Source organism: Athene noctua, chromosome 30 (genome assembly GCF_965140245.1).
Source record: "Athene noctua chromosome 30, bAthNoc1.hap1.1, whole genome shotgun sequence".
NCBI lineage: Eukaryota > Metazoa > Chordata > Aves > Strigiformes > Strigidae > Athene > Athene noctua.
This window is the reverse complement of record NC_134066.1, coordinates 585270-600526: the sequence shown is the minus strand read 5'-3', so window position 1 is coordinate 600526 and position 15257 is coordinate 585270. Positions and strand designations below refer to the sequence as shown.

The window sequence follows — 15257 nt, the reverse complement described above, 5'->3', positions numbered from 1 at the left end:
CAAGGACATGCTAGGGACATGTGTGTAGCCACACAGATGTGCTAAGGACACACATACAGTGACAAGGACACACTAGGAACATGTTTGAGGTGACATGGACATGGTAGAGACACGTGCAGCTGCAGAGTCATGCTAAGGACATGCATGCAGTGACAAGGACACACTAGGGGCACATGTGCAGTGATGTGGACATGCTAGGGACATGTGTGCAGTGACAAGGACATGCTAGGGACACACATGTAGCCACACAGAAATGCTAAGGACACATACAGTGACAAGGACACACTAGGAACATGTTTGCGGTGACATGGACATGGTAGGGACACATGTGCAGCCGCAGAGTCATGCTAAGGACACATGTGCGGTGACAAGGACACACTAGGGACATGTGTGAAGTGACAAGGACACCATAGGGACACGTGTGCAGCCACATGGACACGCTAAGAACACGCATGCAGTGACGAGGACACGCTAGGGTCGTGCCTGTGGGGACAAGGACACGTGTGAGGTGACAAGGCCACGCTAAGGCCACACCTGCAGTGCACATGCAGTCGCGCCCCCCCAGGGCCACGGTCACCCCAAAGCCCACGACCCCCCGCCATGCCGGGCTCCTGCGGGGGGGGGGGGGGGCACCGGGGGCCCCTTGGGGACTTTCCTGTCCCCCAGCCCCCCCCCGAAGTGACCGAGCACCTGGGGGGGGTCCCAGCACCCACCGGGTGTCCCTGTCCCCTGACCCCCCCCCAGGCAGAGGTGGGGAGATGGGGGGGGGGGCGAGTGGAGATTTTTGGGGGGGCTGGGGGGGGGGTTAGGGGCTGGGGGGGCACCAGGAGGCCGCGAAGGGCCAGTGGGAGCTGGCCCGGGAGTGTCCGGGGCGGTGGCAGCTTTGTCCCCCCCCAGGCTCACGTGGCACCTGTAGGAATGGGGACTGTCCCCCCCAAAGGAGCCCCCTGCCCCCACAGTGCCCCCCCCTTGTCCCCATTCTGTCCCCCCCGGTCCCCCCCATCCCATGGACGTGCTGGAAGCCGGAGCAGGGGCAGAGCCCAAACGGCACCTTCGGGGCGGCCCAGAAAAGGCTCCTCCGGGGGGGGGACAGCCCAGGGGACAGCCCCCCCCAGGGACAGATCCCCCCGGGGACAGACCCTGGGGACAGCCCCCCCCCGGGGACAGCCCCCCCCCGGCCCTCCTCATCCCCATGCTCTGCCCTTGATAAGAAAGAAACTGCTGAGCAAGGCCATGGCAGGGGCTGGGGGCTGGGGGGGGCCGGGGGGGACACGGCCGGGGGACGGACAGACGGCCACGGGCGGGCAGATGGCGGGAACACGGGTGGGAGAGAGGGCGGGTGGAGGGAGACGGACAGACGGACACGGGGACAGCTGGGGGACACGGGGGGGTTGGAGGACAGACAGAGGGACGGATGGACAGAGGGACGGACAGAGGGAGGGCTGGGGGGACACGTGGGGGGGTGGAGGAGGGACAGAGGGATGGACACGGGGACACACGGGGGACACACGGGGGGGGGACAGAGGGACAGACGGACAGGCCGCCGGGTGCGGGGGGTGCCCCAAGGGCTGGGCTGGGCCGATGGGGGGGGCGGGACCCCAGTGCCCGGGAAGGGGGGGGGCCGTTCAGCTGCACCCCGGGACTAACCCGGGCACCAGCTGCCCCCCCCAGCCCGTCACGGCTCAGGGCCCGGCCAAGGGACAATTTGGGGACTCCCCCCCCCCCCCCCATTGCGTGTTTAACACCCCAAAATCCCTGCCCCATCCCCCCCCCCGGGGGGGCTGATTAATATTTGAGGAACCAAATCCGGCCCCTCCAAGGCAATCCCAGAGACGTGGGGGGGACGGGATATGGCCCCCCCCCAGCCCCCCCTGCACCCAGCTCTGGGGTGGACTGGGGGTATCTTGGGGTACGGGGGGGGCTGCAGGGGCTGTGGGAAGGAAGGTTATGGTGGGGGGGGGTGTCGGGGGGGTTTATGGGGTACATGGAGGGTTGTGGGGAACCCTGGGAGAATGGGGGGGGGGCTATGGGGTACTTGGGGGGGGGCTACAGGGGACCGTGGCACAGACTGGAAAAGTGGGGGGGGGGGGCATGGGGGTGCCCAGGGGTATGTGCGAGGCGGCCATGGGCAGGGGGGGGCACAGAGGTCAGGGGAATCTTGGGGGACTATAGGAGGTCTATGGGACTGGGGGGGTAGAGGGGGGGTCTGGGGGGAGTAATGGGGGGGCCTATGGGACCAGGGGGGCTATAGGAGGTCATGGGGGGTCTGAGGGGGGAGTAGGGGGGGCCCTATATGACCTGGAGGGGCCATGGGGGTCCTGGGGGGCTGTAGGGGGGGCTATGGGGGACCATTGGAGAAGCTTTGGGGGTTCCAGAGGCACCCAGGAGCTATTGGGGGGCCATGGGGGTGCCCAGGGGTATGTGGGGGGGGGCATGGGGCAGCTGGGGGGGGCCGCAGAGATCAGGGGAGTCTTGGGGGTCTATAGGAGCTCTATGGGATGGGGGGTGGGGGCTATAGGAGGCTTGGGGAGAGTATGGGGGGGGTGTATGGGGCCTGGGGGGGCTACAGGAGGTCATGGGGGCCCTGTGGGTGCTATAGGGGACCTGGGGGAACCCTGGGGAGCTATAGGGGATCACAGGGGGGGGGCATGGGGCAGCTGGGGGGGGATGAAGGATGGGGGCAGCCTAGGGAGGTGTGGGGAACCTGGGGGTACAGGGGGCTACAGGGGACCTGGGGGGGCAGGGGAGCCACGGGGGCCTGGGGGAGGACTCTGGGGGACCTGAGGGGGCTGGAGGGATCCGGGGGGGCGCACAGGGGACTGGGGGGGGCTATAGGGGTCCTGGGAGGCCCTGTGTAAGCCCGGCACCTACACGGGAGCTGGGGGGCTATGGGGGCCCCAGGGGACCCCGGTGGGGGGTAAAGGGGTCCCTAGGGCACCTGGTGCAGTTATGGGGGCCCGGGGGGGGCATATAGGGGCCCTGAGGGGGGGGGCTATAGGGACCCGGGGGGAGGGCTATAGGGGCCCTGAGCGGGCCCTGGGGGGTCCCGCCCCTCCCGGCCGTTCCCGGCCCCTCCATCCGGGCATTCCCCTCCCGGCCGCGGCCTCAGGACGCGCCGTGCGCATGCGCCGCCTCCCCGGAGCCGCTTCCGCCCTTCCCGCGCACTGCGCATGCGTGATGTCCGGGGCGCGGCGGCGCGCAGGCGCGCGGTGATGGGCGGGGCTCTCGGGCGGTGGGCGGGGCCGTGGCGCGGTGCGGCGCTGGGCGCGGGGCCGCGATTTAAAGGGGCCGGAGCGGCCGGGGCGGCGCTGCCCCCCCCCGGGACCCCCCCGCCATGGTCTGCGGCGGCTTCGCCTGTTCCCGCAACGCCCTCTGCGCCCTCAACGTGGTTTACGTGGTGAGCGGGGCCGGGGGGGCTGGGGAGGGCCCTTCTTGGGGCACGGGGCCTGCAAGGGGGAACCACCCCCCCCCGGGATTTGGGGCTGGGGGCCTGTTCCCCCCCCCGGGGGGGCTTGGGGTCCCCCTGCACTGGGGGGTGCTGGGATCCCCCTACTTTTGGGGGGGGGGAGGCGCTGTTGGGTTCCCCCTCGAAGGGTGAGGGTGGGGTGCACCTGCAAGGGGGGGCCCCGCACGTTTTGGGGGCTGGGGTGCCTGTGACGCCCCCCCCGGGGGATTTGGGGGTCCCCCCCCCCCTCTGGGGGTGCTCCTGCTGCCGGGGCACCCCAGCCTGGGGGGTTGGGGAGACGCTACTTCCTTCCCCCTTCCACAGGGTGAGGCTGGGGGGGGCGTCTGGGACCCCCCGGGGGGGGATGTCAGGCCTTAATGACGGGGGGGGGTCCCTGTGGTCTCTGATGTGGGGCAGGGGATGCCCCAGCCCCACAGGCGGGGAGCGGGGTCAAAGGTCACACTCCCCTTCCCCCCCTCCCCCGGACCCCGACTGACCTGGGGGGTCGCGGCTGCCCCCGGCCCCCCCCAATCCGGGGGGTGGTGGCAGCAGGGCCGGGGGGGGAACGACACACCCGGGCTGTGTGTGCGGCCCCCCCATGGCCTTGGGGACCTTGGGGTGTGTCCCCCCCGTCCCGGGGGACTTGCCCTGCCCCACACCCCCCCCCCCCCCCATTGGCACCTTGGGGTGTCCCGTGTCCCCCCCCCGGTATTGGGGACCTCACCCTGCCCCCCCCAGGCCGGGTGTCCCCATCATCTGGAGGCCTTGGCCTGTCCCCGGCCCCCCCCCCATGTCCCCAACACCCCAACCTCCAGCACACGGGGGTTGGCAGCTGGGGGGGGGGGGGGGGGCTGGGACACAGGGACAGTGCCAGCCCTTTGTGGGGGGGTTAAAACGCCACACAGGGGCCCCCCCTCTGCACTCCCCACCCCCCCCTGCCCTGGGGTTGGGGGGGACCCTCCTGTGAGCCCAGTTCCTCCCGTAGCAGCACCCAGGTGGGGAAACTGAGGCAGGGTGACACGGGGGGGGGGCCCCCCCTCCTGCTTTCGAAGGGGGAGGGTGGGTGCCTAAGTGACACCCCCCCCCGCAGCTGGTGGGGCTGCTGCTGATCGGGGTGGCCGCCTGGGGCAAAGGCTTCGGCATCGTCTCCAGCATCCACCTCATCGGCGGCGTCATCGCCGTCGGCGTCTTCCTCCTCCTCATCGCCATCGTGGGGCTGGTGGGGGCCGTCCACCACCACCAGGTCATGCTCTTCTTCGTATCCTTTAATGTGGGGGGGGGGCGACACACACGACACCCCCACACACGCGCTTTGGCGTCCCCCAACCCCTCGGCCCCGTCAGTGTCCCCCCCCCGGGGATGCCGGGGTGGGGGGGGAACACACACAGGCCCCTGGGGGGGTGCTGAGCACCCTGGCACGGCTCCAGCCCCACTCTGGAAATACTGGGGGGGGGGGGGGGGGGCACTGGGTACATCTGTTTTGGGGGGGGCACGGGGGGGTGGGGTCCTGGAAGTGCCACCACCGGGGACAGGAGGAGCGTCAGCCTCCGCTTCACGGGCAGAGGAACTCTGGGGGGGCAGTGGGGTGACACTGAGATGGGGGGTGGGTGGGCAGCGTCCTGTGTCCCTCCTGCCCCCCCCCTTGACTCCAGCCCCCCCAGTACATGATCATCCTGGGCCTCGTCTTCGTCTTCCAGTTTGGGGTCTCCTGCTCCTGCCTGGCCATCAACCGGAGCAGGCAGGTGAGTCCTGCCCGCCCCGCCCCGGGGGGGGGCACCCTGACACCCCCCCCAGCCTCACACAGGCCCTGGGGGGGTCCCCAACCCCCCCAAGGTGAGCACAGGGATGAGGTGGGGCTCCCCCCCCTTCCCCCATCAACTCTTGGTGGCATCTCCCTGCCAGGGGAGGGGGATGGATGGGATTGGGGAGGGGGGGGGGGGTGCAATTGGCTGAATTTTTTGAATTTTTGGGGGGTGTCTCTGCCTCCTTCCCCCCCCGCGGCACAGGAGGGTCTTTTCAGCTCAGCTTGGCCCATCCTGAGCAACGAGACGAAGACGGAGCTGGAGCGGCGCCTGGACTGCTGCGGGCTGCTGAACCGCAGCGCCGACCCCCCTGCCGCCCGCGCCTTCCAGGCTGACTTCCACGGCTGCCCCGCTGTGAGTCTGCGAGGAGGGGGCGGGGGGGGGCCCAAAACCCCTCTGCACACCCCCCCAGCCACTCACCCAGTTTCTTTACCCCCCCTCTCCATGCAGAAGTGCAAAACCCTCCTGGGCACAGACCCCCGCGCCCGGTGCCTGACCTGCGGCGAGAAGATGCTCCAGCACTCGGATGAAGCGCTGAAGATTCTGGGGGGGGTCGGGCTCTTCTTCAGCTTCACGGAGGTAACGGGGGGGCCCGGGGGGGGGGCAGAACTCATGTACATTTGGAGGAGGGGAGGGCCCTGCAGTGACGCCCCCCCCCCGATGTCCCCTCTCTTGCAGATCCTGGGAGTGTGGCTGGCCATGCGCTACCGCAACCAGAAGGACCCCCGGGCCAACCCCAGCGCCTTCCTATAGCCGCGGGGGGGGGCCACGACCCTGCTGGGGGGGAGGGTGGGGTGGGGGACACCCCTCTGTCCCGTCCCCCAGCCACTGATTGTCCCCCAGCCGCCGATCGGCCACCCCCCCCCCCCCCCCCCCCCCGGTGGCCGCATGAAGCCTTGGGCGCGTGGCAGCACCCCCACCCCCTTGTGTGTGTGTGTATGTCCCCCCCCCGCACCCCACACCCCTCCCGGGGCAGACAGCGGCTGGTGGCCACCCCAGGGCGGGCTGTGGCCACCTCCATGCCACCAGGGGCCACGTGCCCAAGGAGAAGTTACACCCCCCCAACCCCCCCCCCCCGACCCCCCAAAGTCCAGGGCACAGCACAGCTCCCCCCCGCCAACACTACCCCCCCAGTCCCAGTCCCATCCTCCCTGAACTGGTGCATACTGGTTATTTATACACCGGGAAGGGGACCAGCCCCCCCCCCGCAGTGTGTGTGTGTCCCCTCCCACCCAGCCTGGCCCTGGGCCAGTGCCCCCCCCCCCCCTGCTGTCACTGCTGGGGTGTCCCCACGGCCCCGTTCAATAAACACCCCACAGCGACCCTGGCTCCGGTTCTCTGTGGGGCAGCAGCCCCCCCTCTCCCCCCCCCATGTTGTGATTTACCCCGCCCCCCCTCCATGATGTGCAAGAGGCGGCCGAGGAGGTGGGTGGGGGGTCGGGGTGCTGCCCGTGCTCCTTTATTAGCAGAGAAGTGGGGAGCGTGTGTCGTCGTGTGTCCCCCCCCCCGCCCCATTGCACAAGGGCTCCATGGGGGGGGTGTGTGTCCATCGCCCCCCCTCCGGCTTCCCCGTGCGAGCAGAGCACCAGCGCAGAGAAGCAGCATCTTCCCTTGTACGTGACTCGCACAAGGATGGAGGGGGGGGTCCACATCCTCTTTGGACGGGGGGGGGCCATACATCCTTTTTGCACAAGGATGGGGGGGGCATATCCTTTTTGCACAAGGACAGCGCACACACACACACACGTCCTTTTTGCATGAGGTTGGGGGGGGCACCACCCTCCAGCTCACATGAGGGTGTGGGGGGGGGGGAGCTGCATCCTTCCTACACAAGGATGGGGGGGGCACCTCCTTCCAGCACCCACCTCGCACAAGGATGGGGGGGCCACGTCCTACTTGTGCGAGGGGGGGGGGTCCAGCTGTCCTCGTGTGAGGTGGGGGGGTCCCGGGGGGGCCCCTGCGAGCTCCTTGCACAGGAACAGTGTCTGTAACCGTGGGGTGGGGGGGTGCAGCAGGGTGCCCCCTCCCCCTAGCAGAGGGAGGGATGACACCCCCCCCGCCCAAATCCAGTCCAGGATGCCCCCCCCTGCCCCAGGGGGGGCCGCTACCCCTCGCCTGCCCCCCGGTCCTGGAGGTAGAGGTGCCGCAGGGCGTTGTAGGCCGAGATCCGCTTGTAGGGGTTGAAGGTCAACATGTCCTGGGGGGGGACAGGGAGGGGACACAGGAGTGTCAGGGGACATCGAGGGGGGGCGCTCAGCATATTCCCCCCCCCCCACCCGGGTGTCTGCAGAGCTCAGGGTGTGACGTGGGTCCCATTGTCCCCCCACCCAGGGTCCTTCGTCGTGTGACACCCTGCTGTGTGTCCCGCCCCCCCCCCCCCCCCAACCCCGCTGTCCTGTCGTCCCCCCTGTCCCCCCCCCCCCCCCCCCCCATCATCTCACCAGCAGCAACTGGGTCCCCAGCGGCTCCATCTCAGGGACGAAGCCCTCGACGGGCTGGGGGGGGCGGGCGGGGAAGGCGCAGCGGGGCAGGGCCACGTCCAGCGGCCAGTCGTCCTCCACGGGGAGCCCGATCATGCTGGGGGGGGGGACAGGCTGAGGGCCAGGGGACCCCCCCCAGCCCCTAAATTAGACCCCCAGCTCCCCCAAACCAGCCGCCCCCTTGGGACGCTCAGTCCCATCCTGCCCTTTCCACCAGCCCCCCCCAACCCCCCAATCTCAGGCCTCTCCCTGACACCCCCCCCCCCCCCCCCCCAAACTTACTCAAAAATCTTGCCCAGCTGATCAGCCTCCGAGTTACCACAGAAGAGTGGCCTGGGGGGGGGACACACACACAAACGGGGATGTCACCAGCATGGGGGGACATGGGGACACCCCCCAGCCCCCCCCGAGCTGCTGGCACCCCCAGGTGAGGGGCCGCCGGGCCAGCAGCACCCTGGGGCCCCAGCTGGGTGTGTCACCCCCCCCCGGCCCGGGGCTGTGTGTCCCCCCCCCACTCACTTCCTCCGGAACATCTCGGCGAAGATGCAGCCCACGCTCCACATGTCCACGGGCGTCGCGTAGGTCGACTGCAGCAGCACCTCGGGCGCCCGGTACCACAGTGTCACCACCTGCCGCGGCACCCGCTCAGCTGGCCCCGTGGCCACCAGCCCCCCGGCGGCCCGCCTTCACAGCCACGTCAGCCCCACGGCCACCCAGATCTGAGCCCACCTGGGACCCACAGCTCCTTGGGTTCATGGCCAACCCAACCCATGGCCACCAGGACCCATAACCACCCAGATCTGAGCCCACCTGGGACCCACAGCTCCTGCCACCCCGCTCCCCAGCCCCTGGGACCCACAGCCCCTCAACCACGCACCACAGGGGTCAGGGCCATCTGGCAACTGTAGATGCGGGCCAGGCCGAAGTCGGCCAACTTGACCTGCCCGCTGCTGGTCACCAGGATGTTCTCGGGCTTGAGGTCCCGGTGCACGATGCAGTTCGAGTGGAGGAAGTCGAGGCCACGCAGGAACTGACGCATCAAGTCCTGGGGGGTGACAGCGCCAGCGTGAGCAGCCCCACCCCCTCCCAGCCCCCCTCCCCAAGTCGTTGGCCCCCCCAGACCCACCTTGATGGTGTCGAGGGGCAGCCCGGGCGCGGGCGCCTTGTCCAAGTAGGTCTTCAGGTCCTGGTCCACGTGCTCGAAGACCAACGTCACCTTGGTCTCGCGCTCCGTCCGCGCGGTGGCGCAGACGTCCATCAGCCTGGGGACGGGGGGTCAGCGGGGTGACAGCTCCCCCGGGACCCCCCCGTGCTGCTCCCTGCCCCCCCGCCCCAGTACGGGAGACACAAGGTCGTGACTTGGCCCCGCGGCCCTGTCCCTTGTCCCCCACCCCACCACCTCGGGGCATGGCGACGCGGGAGGAGGCCAACGCGAGCCCCCGGTGGCCACCGCTGGGCCGCGCCGTGGGGCCGCGCCGTGGGGCCGCACCGTGGGTCTCACCGGACGATGTTGGGGTGGTCGAAGTGCTCGAGGCGCTTGAGCAGGGCGACCTCGCGGACGGTGCTGAGGGGGAGCCCGTTCTCCGTCGTCTGCACCCGCACGTTCTTCAGCGCCACGAACTTGCCGCTCTGCCGGTCCCGCGCCTTGTACACGGTCCCGTAGGCGCCGACGCCGATCTCGGCCACCGGCTCGTACTGCGCCCGCCCCTCCTGCGCCATCCTGCCGCGGCACCGCCGCCCGCACCCGTCACCCGCAGGCAGGCCCCGGCACCCCGCACCCCCGGCACCCCGCAACCCCGACACCCCGCAACCCCCAGCACCCCACACCCCCAGCACCCAGTGCCCCGCACCCCTCTGGCACCCACCAGCCAGCACCCCGAACCCCCAGCACCGCACAATTCCCCCCCCCAGCACCCCACAACTCCAGCACCCCACACCCCCGGCACCCCGCACCCCCGGCACCCCGCACCCCTCTGGCACCCACCAGGCGGCACCCCAGAGCCCCCAGAAACTCACAGCCCCAGCACCCCACAACCCCAGAACCCCACAACTCCAGCACCCCGCAACTCCCCCCCCAGCACCCCGCACCCCTCTGGCACCCCTCACCCACCCCCCCACAACCCGCAGCACCCTGCACCCCCCAGCACCCCGCAAGGCTCCTGGCACCCGGCACCCCCCGGCACCCCCCAGCCCGCATCCAACGGGCCCCCCCAGCACCCCCCATCCCCTGGCACCCCCCAGCACAGGCCGGCCCCCACCCCCCCGTGACGCCCAGCACCCCCACACCAGCCCCCCCCCGCCATCACCCGGCATCCTCCACCCAGCACCGACCCCCGCCCAGCACCCCCTAACCGGCACCCAGCACCCCGCGACCCCCCCCCCCCACAACCCCCCCCGCAGCTCCAACCCCCCCAACCCTCAGCACCCCCCAATTCAGCACCCAGCACCCCCCAAACCCCGGGACGCGGGTCCTCCCCCCCCTCCCCGCGACCCCGCAATAACAACCCCGGGGTCGCCCCCTCCCCCACTGACACGCGTGGAAACGGGCAGGGACACCCGGGGGGGGGAGGGGCAGCACCCGCGGGGGGGGAGCTCGGGGGGGGGGGGGGAGGGGCGGGGAGCAGCACCCGCGGGGGGGGAGCTCGGGGGGGGGGGGGAGGGGCGGGGGGGGGCCCCGGGACTCACCGGGCGGCGTCGCGCGGGACTCGGCGGCGCGGGCGGGGGGGGCGGGGCTGGAGGACCGGAACCAACGAGACGGGGCGGCCGGAAGGGTCGGGGGGGGGGAGGGGAGGGGCACTCGGACGCTTCTGTCCCTCCCGGGGGGAGCGGGGGGGGGGGGTGCGGGAATCGCCCCCGGCCGGGCTCGAACCCGCGGTCCCCCGGGAGGGACCCGGAACCCCCGGACAGGCGCTGGGGGGTGTTGGGGGGTGTTGGGGGGTGTTGGGGGGGGTCAGGCCGGGACACGCGGGTTTAGAGACGGGACCCACGGAAACGCCCCGCGTGCCCCCCCCCGGGGGGGGCCGGGAGGGACACGGGCCGAGGGGGGGGACACGGGGCTGGAGGAGAGGGGGACACGGGGGGGGGATCCCGGGACCCCCCCGCGCTCTGTCCGTGGTGCTGAAACGGTCCCACGAGGGCAGCGGGATCCCGCGGGGGGGGGACACACACACCGGACCCACGGCGGGGGGGGGGTGTCACGGGGAAACCCGGGTCCGGGGGGGGACACACGGCCTGGGGGGGGGCCTGGAAGGAGGGGGGGGGGGGTGCTCGGTGCCCCCCCCGCGGTTGGTGTCACCGCGCCCGGCTGCCACGAGGGTCCAGAGTCCCCAGTGCTGGCGTCAGCCCTGTCCCCACGGGGGACATTGACCCCCCCGCCCCCCCACCGTGGGCAGCGGGGGGGGGGGGGGGGGGGGCAGGACCCGCTGCCCCCCCCAGTGACCCCACGGGAGAGCAGGGACATGGTGGGGGGTGACGGGGGGCACAGAAAAGTCATGTGGGGGGGTGACAGGGGGTGACGCGGGTCACGGGGGGGGCACACAAGGTCATGAGGAGGTGACGTGGGTCACGGGTGGGGGGTGACACAGCCACGGGGGTGGAGACCCGGGGGGGTGGGGAGGACACACGCGCTTTGATGCTGGGACCCCACTCGGGACTTCCCCCCCCCCCACCCCAATCCCCCCCCCCTCGCAGTGGGGGCGCGGGGGGGCCCACGCAGGATCCAGGCTGCGGCAGCGGGGCCGCGTCACCCCTGGGTACCCCCCCACACCCCCCCCGGCACCCCGGGGGCGCTGAGTCACCCCAAAAACCCTCGGCAGCAACGTCCCCCCCCGCCAAAAAAAAAATCCTTTTTATTATCCAATAAATAAACTTTTAAATAGAGCCCGCGGGTGCGGGATAACGTCGGGGCCCCCGCTGAGGTCGGGGCCACCCCGGGAGGGGGGGGCGGCAGGCGTGTCCCTCGGGGCCCCCCCTCACCGGCTGAGGAACTGGAGGTTGATGGTGGCCGCGGGGACCAGCAGGGTCCGGGTCATGGGGCGCACGCGGCCACCGCCGGGCTCCGGCCGCACCTCGAACCGCAGCAGGATCTGCGGGAGGGGTCGGGGTTGGGGACACTTGGGGACACACTTGGGGACTTGGGGACACACGGGGTGGCTCTCGCCTGTGCCACCGCCAGGGGGACACAGAGGGGGGGACACAGTTGGGACACATCTGGGGACAAGTTTGGGGACACGTTCAGGGACACGTTTGGGGACATTTCTGGGGACACCTCTGGGGACATGTTTGGGGACACGTTCAGGGAAACGTTTGGGGACACATTTGGGGACACCTCTGGGGACACATTTGGGGGACACATCTAGGGACAAGTTTGGGGACACGTTCAGGGACACATTTGGGGACATTTCTGGGGACACATTTGGGGGCACCTCTGGGGACACATTTGGGGACATTTCTGGGGACACATTCAGGGAGACGTTCGGGGACACGTTTGGGGACACATTTGGGAAACCTCTGGGGACACGTTCAGGGACACGTTTGGGGACATTTCTGGGGACACCTCTGAGGACATGTTTGGGGACACGTTCAGGGACACCTCTGGGGACACGTTTGGGGACACGTTCGGGGACACATCTGGGGACACGTTTGGGGACATTTCTGGGGACACATTTGGGGACACCTCTGGGGGACACATCTAAGGACAAGTTTGGGGACAAGTTCAGGGAGACATTGGGGGACACATTTGGGGACACCTCTGGGGACACCTCTGGGGACACATTTGGGGACACCTTTGGGGGACACATCTAGGGACAAGTTTGGGGACACGTTCAGGGACACATTTGGGGACATTTCTGGGGACACATTTGGGGGCACCTCTGGGGACACATTTGGGGACACGTTTGGGGACACATTCAGGGAGACGTTCGGGGACACGTTTGGGGACACATTTGGGGAAACCTCTGGGACACGTTCAGGGACACATTTGGGGACATTTCTGGGGACACGTTCAGGGACACCTCTGGGGACATGTTTGGGGACACGTTCGGGGACACGTTTGGGGACATTTCTGGGGATACATTTGGGGACACCTCTGGGGACACCTCTGGGGACACGTTCAGGGACACGTTTGGGGACACATTTGGGGACACCTCTGGGGACATGTTCAGGGACACCTCTGGGGACATTTCTGGGGACACCTCTGGGGACACATTCAGGGATACCTCTGGGGACACGTTTGGGGACACGTCTGGGGACACGGTGGGGGACAGGGCTGCTCACCTGCGCCAGCGCCAGCCGCACCTCCAGCTCGGCCAGGCGCCGCCCCACGCAGCTCCGCTTGCCCAGGCCGAAGGGCAGCGACGCGAAGGGGTGGGGGGCCCGGGAGGGGGGGCCCCGTCCCGGCGCAGCCACCGCTCGGGGCAGAAGGAGTCGGGGGCCGGGAAGAAGCGGCTGTCCCGGGAGGCGACGTAGTGACAGAGGGTGATGAGGGTCTGGGGGGGGGGACACAAACACATCTGGGGGTCAGCGGGACGCGCGGGGGGGAGACACGGGGTGGGGGGGGGACACGGGACGCACCTTGCGCGGCACCAGGTAGTCACCCACACGGATGTCGCGGTCGGGGACGACGCGGGCGTTGGCGGGGATGACGGGGTACAGCCTGAGGGGGGGGCACGGGGGGGCTGTCACCATCCCTGTGCTCAGCCCGGGGGGGGGGCTGTGGGCTGTGCAGGGGGGTGTGGGGGCTCTGGGGGGGGGGTCGGGGGGCTGCGCAGGGGGGGCTGGGGGTTACAAATGGGGCTGTGGGCCTGTCCGGGGAGGTGGGGGGGGGACCGGGGGTTGTGGATGAGGGAGTCTGGATGGGGGTCAGGGGCTGCACGTGGGGTCTAGGGACTGGGGGGGGAGGGTCTGGGTGTTGGGGGGGTCTGGATGGGGGTCAGGGGGCTGGTTGGGGGGGTTGGGGGCTGCCCATGGGGTCTAGAGGCTCTATGGGGGGGTGGGGGCTCTGGGTGGGGGTCAGGGGGCTGTTTGTGGGGGCTGGGGGCTGCCCATGGGGTCTAAGGGCTGTGCGGGGGGGGCTGGGGGGCTCTGGATGGGGGCACAAATGGGGCTGTGGGACCTGTTGGGGGGGCGCTGGGGGTGGGGGGGGGGGGTCTAGGGGCTGGGGGGGTATAAATGGGGCTGTGGGACCTGTCCAGGGGGGGCTGGGGGCTGCCTGTGGGATTCGGGGGGTTGCCCAGTGGGTCAGGGGGGTGTGCGGGGGGGGGGGGGCTGCCCACGAGCATCAGGGCTTGTGCACGAGGCCTTCATCCCCCCCCCATCCCTCTCCTCCTCCTCATGCCCATCTTCGGTGCCGTCGTGTCCCCGTGTCCCCACCTCAGGGTCTCCTTCACCACGGCCCTCAGCAGGGGGACCCTGTCCAGCGCGGTGGCCCAGGACCCGCTGCCGGTAGCCGAGGGGTCGCCGTCAGCGGGCAAGGGGCCAGCGCCGGTGGCCAGCGCCGCCACCAGCTCGCGGTGCAGCGCCGCCTGCACCCCGGGGTGCCGCGCCAGCTCGTAGAGGCTCCACGACAGGGTGCTGGAGATCTGCGCCCGGGAGGAGGAAGAGGAGGAGGAGGAAGACGAGACGGTGTCAGCGGGACCCCCGGAGACGGGGACGTCCCCCCCGCCATGTCCCCTCCTCACCGTGTCCACCCCGGCCAGCAGCAGCTCGGTGACGTTGCCGTAAATGACCTTCATGGGGACCCTCTCGCGGGCCAGGTGGTCGGTGAGACACGTCCCCCGCGGCAGGCCCTGCCCCACGCGCCGGTCGATGTGACCCTTGGCTGAAGAGGACGAAGCCCCGTGAGCGTCCCCCGTGGGCCAGGTGCCACCAGCTGTCCCCAGGCCCCCCCCGGGGTCCCCTCACCGAAGGCGAACAGGTAGTCCCAGGCCTCGCAGAAGCTCCGCCAGGGCCGGGGGCAGAGGCGGTGCAGGGCCCTGGGCATGGCCATGGTGAGCAGCGTCGTGACGAACATGGTGTCGATGGAGCGGATGAAGGTCTCCGTGTCCGGCGGCACCTCCTGCTCCAGGCAGCCCAGGCGGGAGGCGAAGAGGACGGAGGAGATGCCTGGGGGTGGCGGGGGGGGGTGAGTCAGGGGACAAGGGGAGCCCTCGGACTTTTGGGGAACAGGAGGGGCACCACGGGGAGCCCTCGGAGACACTGGGGTGCTTGGGGATGGCGGGGGGACAACAAGGGGCACCTTGGAGACCATGGGGAGCCCCATGGGGGACATCAGGAGTCCTTGGGGACGTGGTGGGGACGTGAGGCACCTTGGGGAACGTGAGGGGCACCCTGAGGAGCCCTTGGGGATGGGGGGGACAAGAGGCACCCTGGAAACCATGGGGAGGACATCAGGAGTCCTTGGGGACGTGGTTGGGACATGGTGGGGACAAGGGGCACCTTGGGGACACGGAGGGGCATTGTGGGGAGCCCTTGGAGACACTGGGGTGCTTGGGGATGGGGGGGGGACAACAAGGGGCACCTTGGAGACCATGG

The 15257-nt window shown here is 70.2% G+C and overlaps 4 protein-coding genes across 5 annotated transcripts in view; 2 read left to right on the top strand and 2 right to left on the bottom strand.

Annotated features, from left to right (window-relative positions):
- Positions 1 to 3223: 3223 nt before the first annotated feature.
- Positions 3224 to 6556, top strand: TSPAN31 (tetraspanin 31). 2 transcript variants are annotated; one of them, XM_074929558.1, is made up of 6 exons: positions 3224 to 3397; positions 4536 to 4703; positions 5107 to 5187; positions 5452 to 5601; positions 5698 to 5826; positions 5926 to 6556. In XM_074929558.1, the coding sequence occupies exons 1-6, from the start codon at positions 3335 to 3337 to the stop codon at positions 5998 to 6000; spliced, it is 666 nt and encodes a 221-aa protein (XP_074785659.1). In that variant the 5' UTR covers positions 3224 to 3334; the 3' UTR covers positions 6001 to 6556. The 2 variants fall into 2 exon arrangements, with proteins under 2 accessions (XP_074785659.1, XP_074785661.1); XM_074929560.1 differs by lacking the exons at positions 4536 to 4703; positions 5107 to 5187.
- A 128-nt stretch (positions 6557 to 6684) lies between these two features.
- On the bottom strand, positions 6685 to 10462 carry CDK4 (cyclin dependent kinase 4). Its single transcript, XM_074929552.1, has 8 exons — positions 10413 to 10462; positions 9229 to 9447; positions 8854 to 8989; positions 8605 to 8772; positions 8247 to 8356; positions 8010 to 8060; positions 7689 to 7824; positions 6685 to 7444 (listed from the first exon to the last, which is right to left on the bottom strand). Exons 2-8 carry the CDS (start codon positions 9444 to 9446, stop codon positions 7352 to 7354), a joined length of 912 nt encoding a protein of 303 aa, XP_074785653.1. The 5' UTR covers position 9447; positions 10413 to 10462; the 3' UTR covers positions 6685 to 7351.
- Positions 10463 to 11698: 1236 nt separating this feature from the next.
- Positions 11699 to 14973, bottom strand: CYP27B1 (cytochrome P450 family 27 subfamily B member 1). Its single transcript, XM_074929409.1, is given in 7 exon segments — positions 11699 to 11812; positions 13002 to 13112; positions 13115 to 13213; positions 13299 to 13380; positions 14097 to 14305; positions 14405 to 14544; positions 14628 to 14973. Coding segments are annotated over 7 exon segments (1101 nt in total).
- TSFM (Ts translation elongation factor, mitochondrial) overlaps positions 14972 to 15257 on the top strand; it is a 2822-nt gene continuing 2536 nt past the window's right edge. Inside the window, exon 1 of the mRNA XM_074929408.1 lies at positions 14972 to 15041. Within this exon, the coding sequence (XP_074785509.1) occupies positions 14972 to 15041 (70 nt within the window). The remainder of the gene's footprint in view (positions 15042 to 15257) is intronic.

Coding starts and splice junctions, on each gene's coding strand:
- TSPAN31 (XM_074929558.1), top strand. CDS start 3,335: ATGGTCTGCGGCGGCTTCGCCTGTTCCCGCAACGCCCTCTGCGCCCTC. Junction 3,398..4,535: donor CCCTCAACGTGGTTTACGTG/GTGAGCGGGGCC, acceptor CCCCCCCCGCAG/CTGGTGGGGCTGCTGCTGAT. Junction 4,704..5,106: donor ACCAGGTCATGCTCTTCTTC/GTATCCTTTAAT, acceptor CAGCCCCCCCAG/TACATGATCATCCTGGGCCT.
- CDK4 (XM_074929552.1), bottom strand. CDS start 9,446: ATGGCGCAGGAGGGGCGGGCGCAGTACGAGCCGGTGGCCGAGATCGGC. Junction 8,773..8,853: donor TGCCCCTCGACACCATCAAG/GTGGGTCTGGGG, acceptor GTCACCCCCCAG/GACTTGATGCGTCAGTTCCT. Junction 8,357..8,604: donor AGATGGCCCTGACCCCTGTG/GTGCGTGGTTGA, acceptor GTGCCGCGGCAG/GTGGTGACACTGTGGTACCG.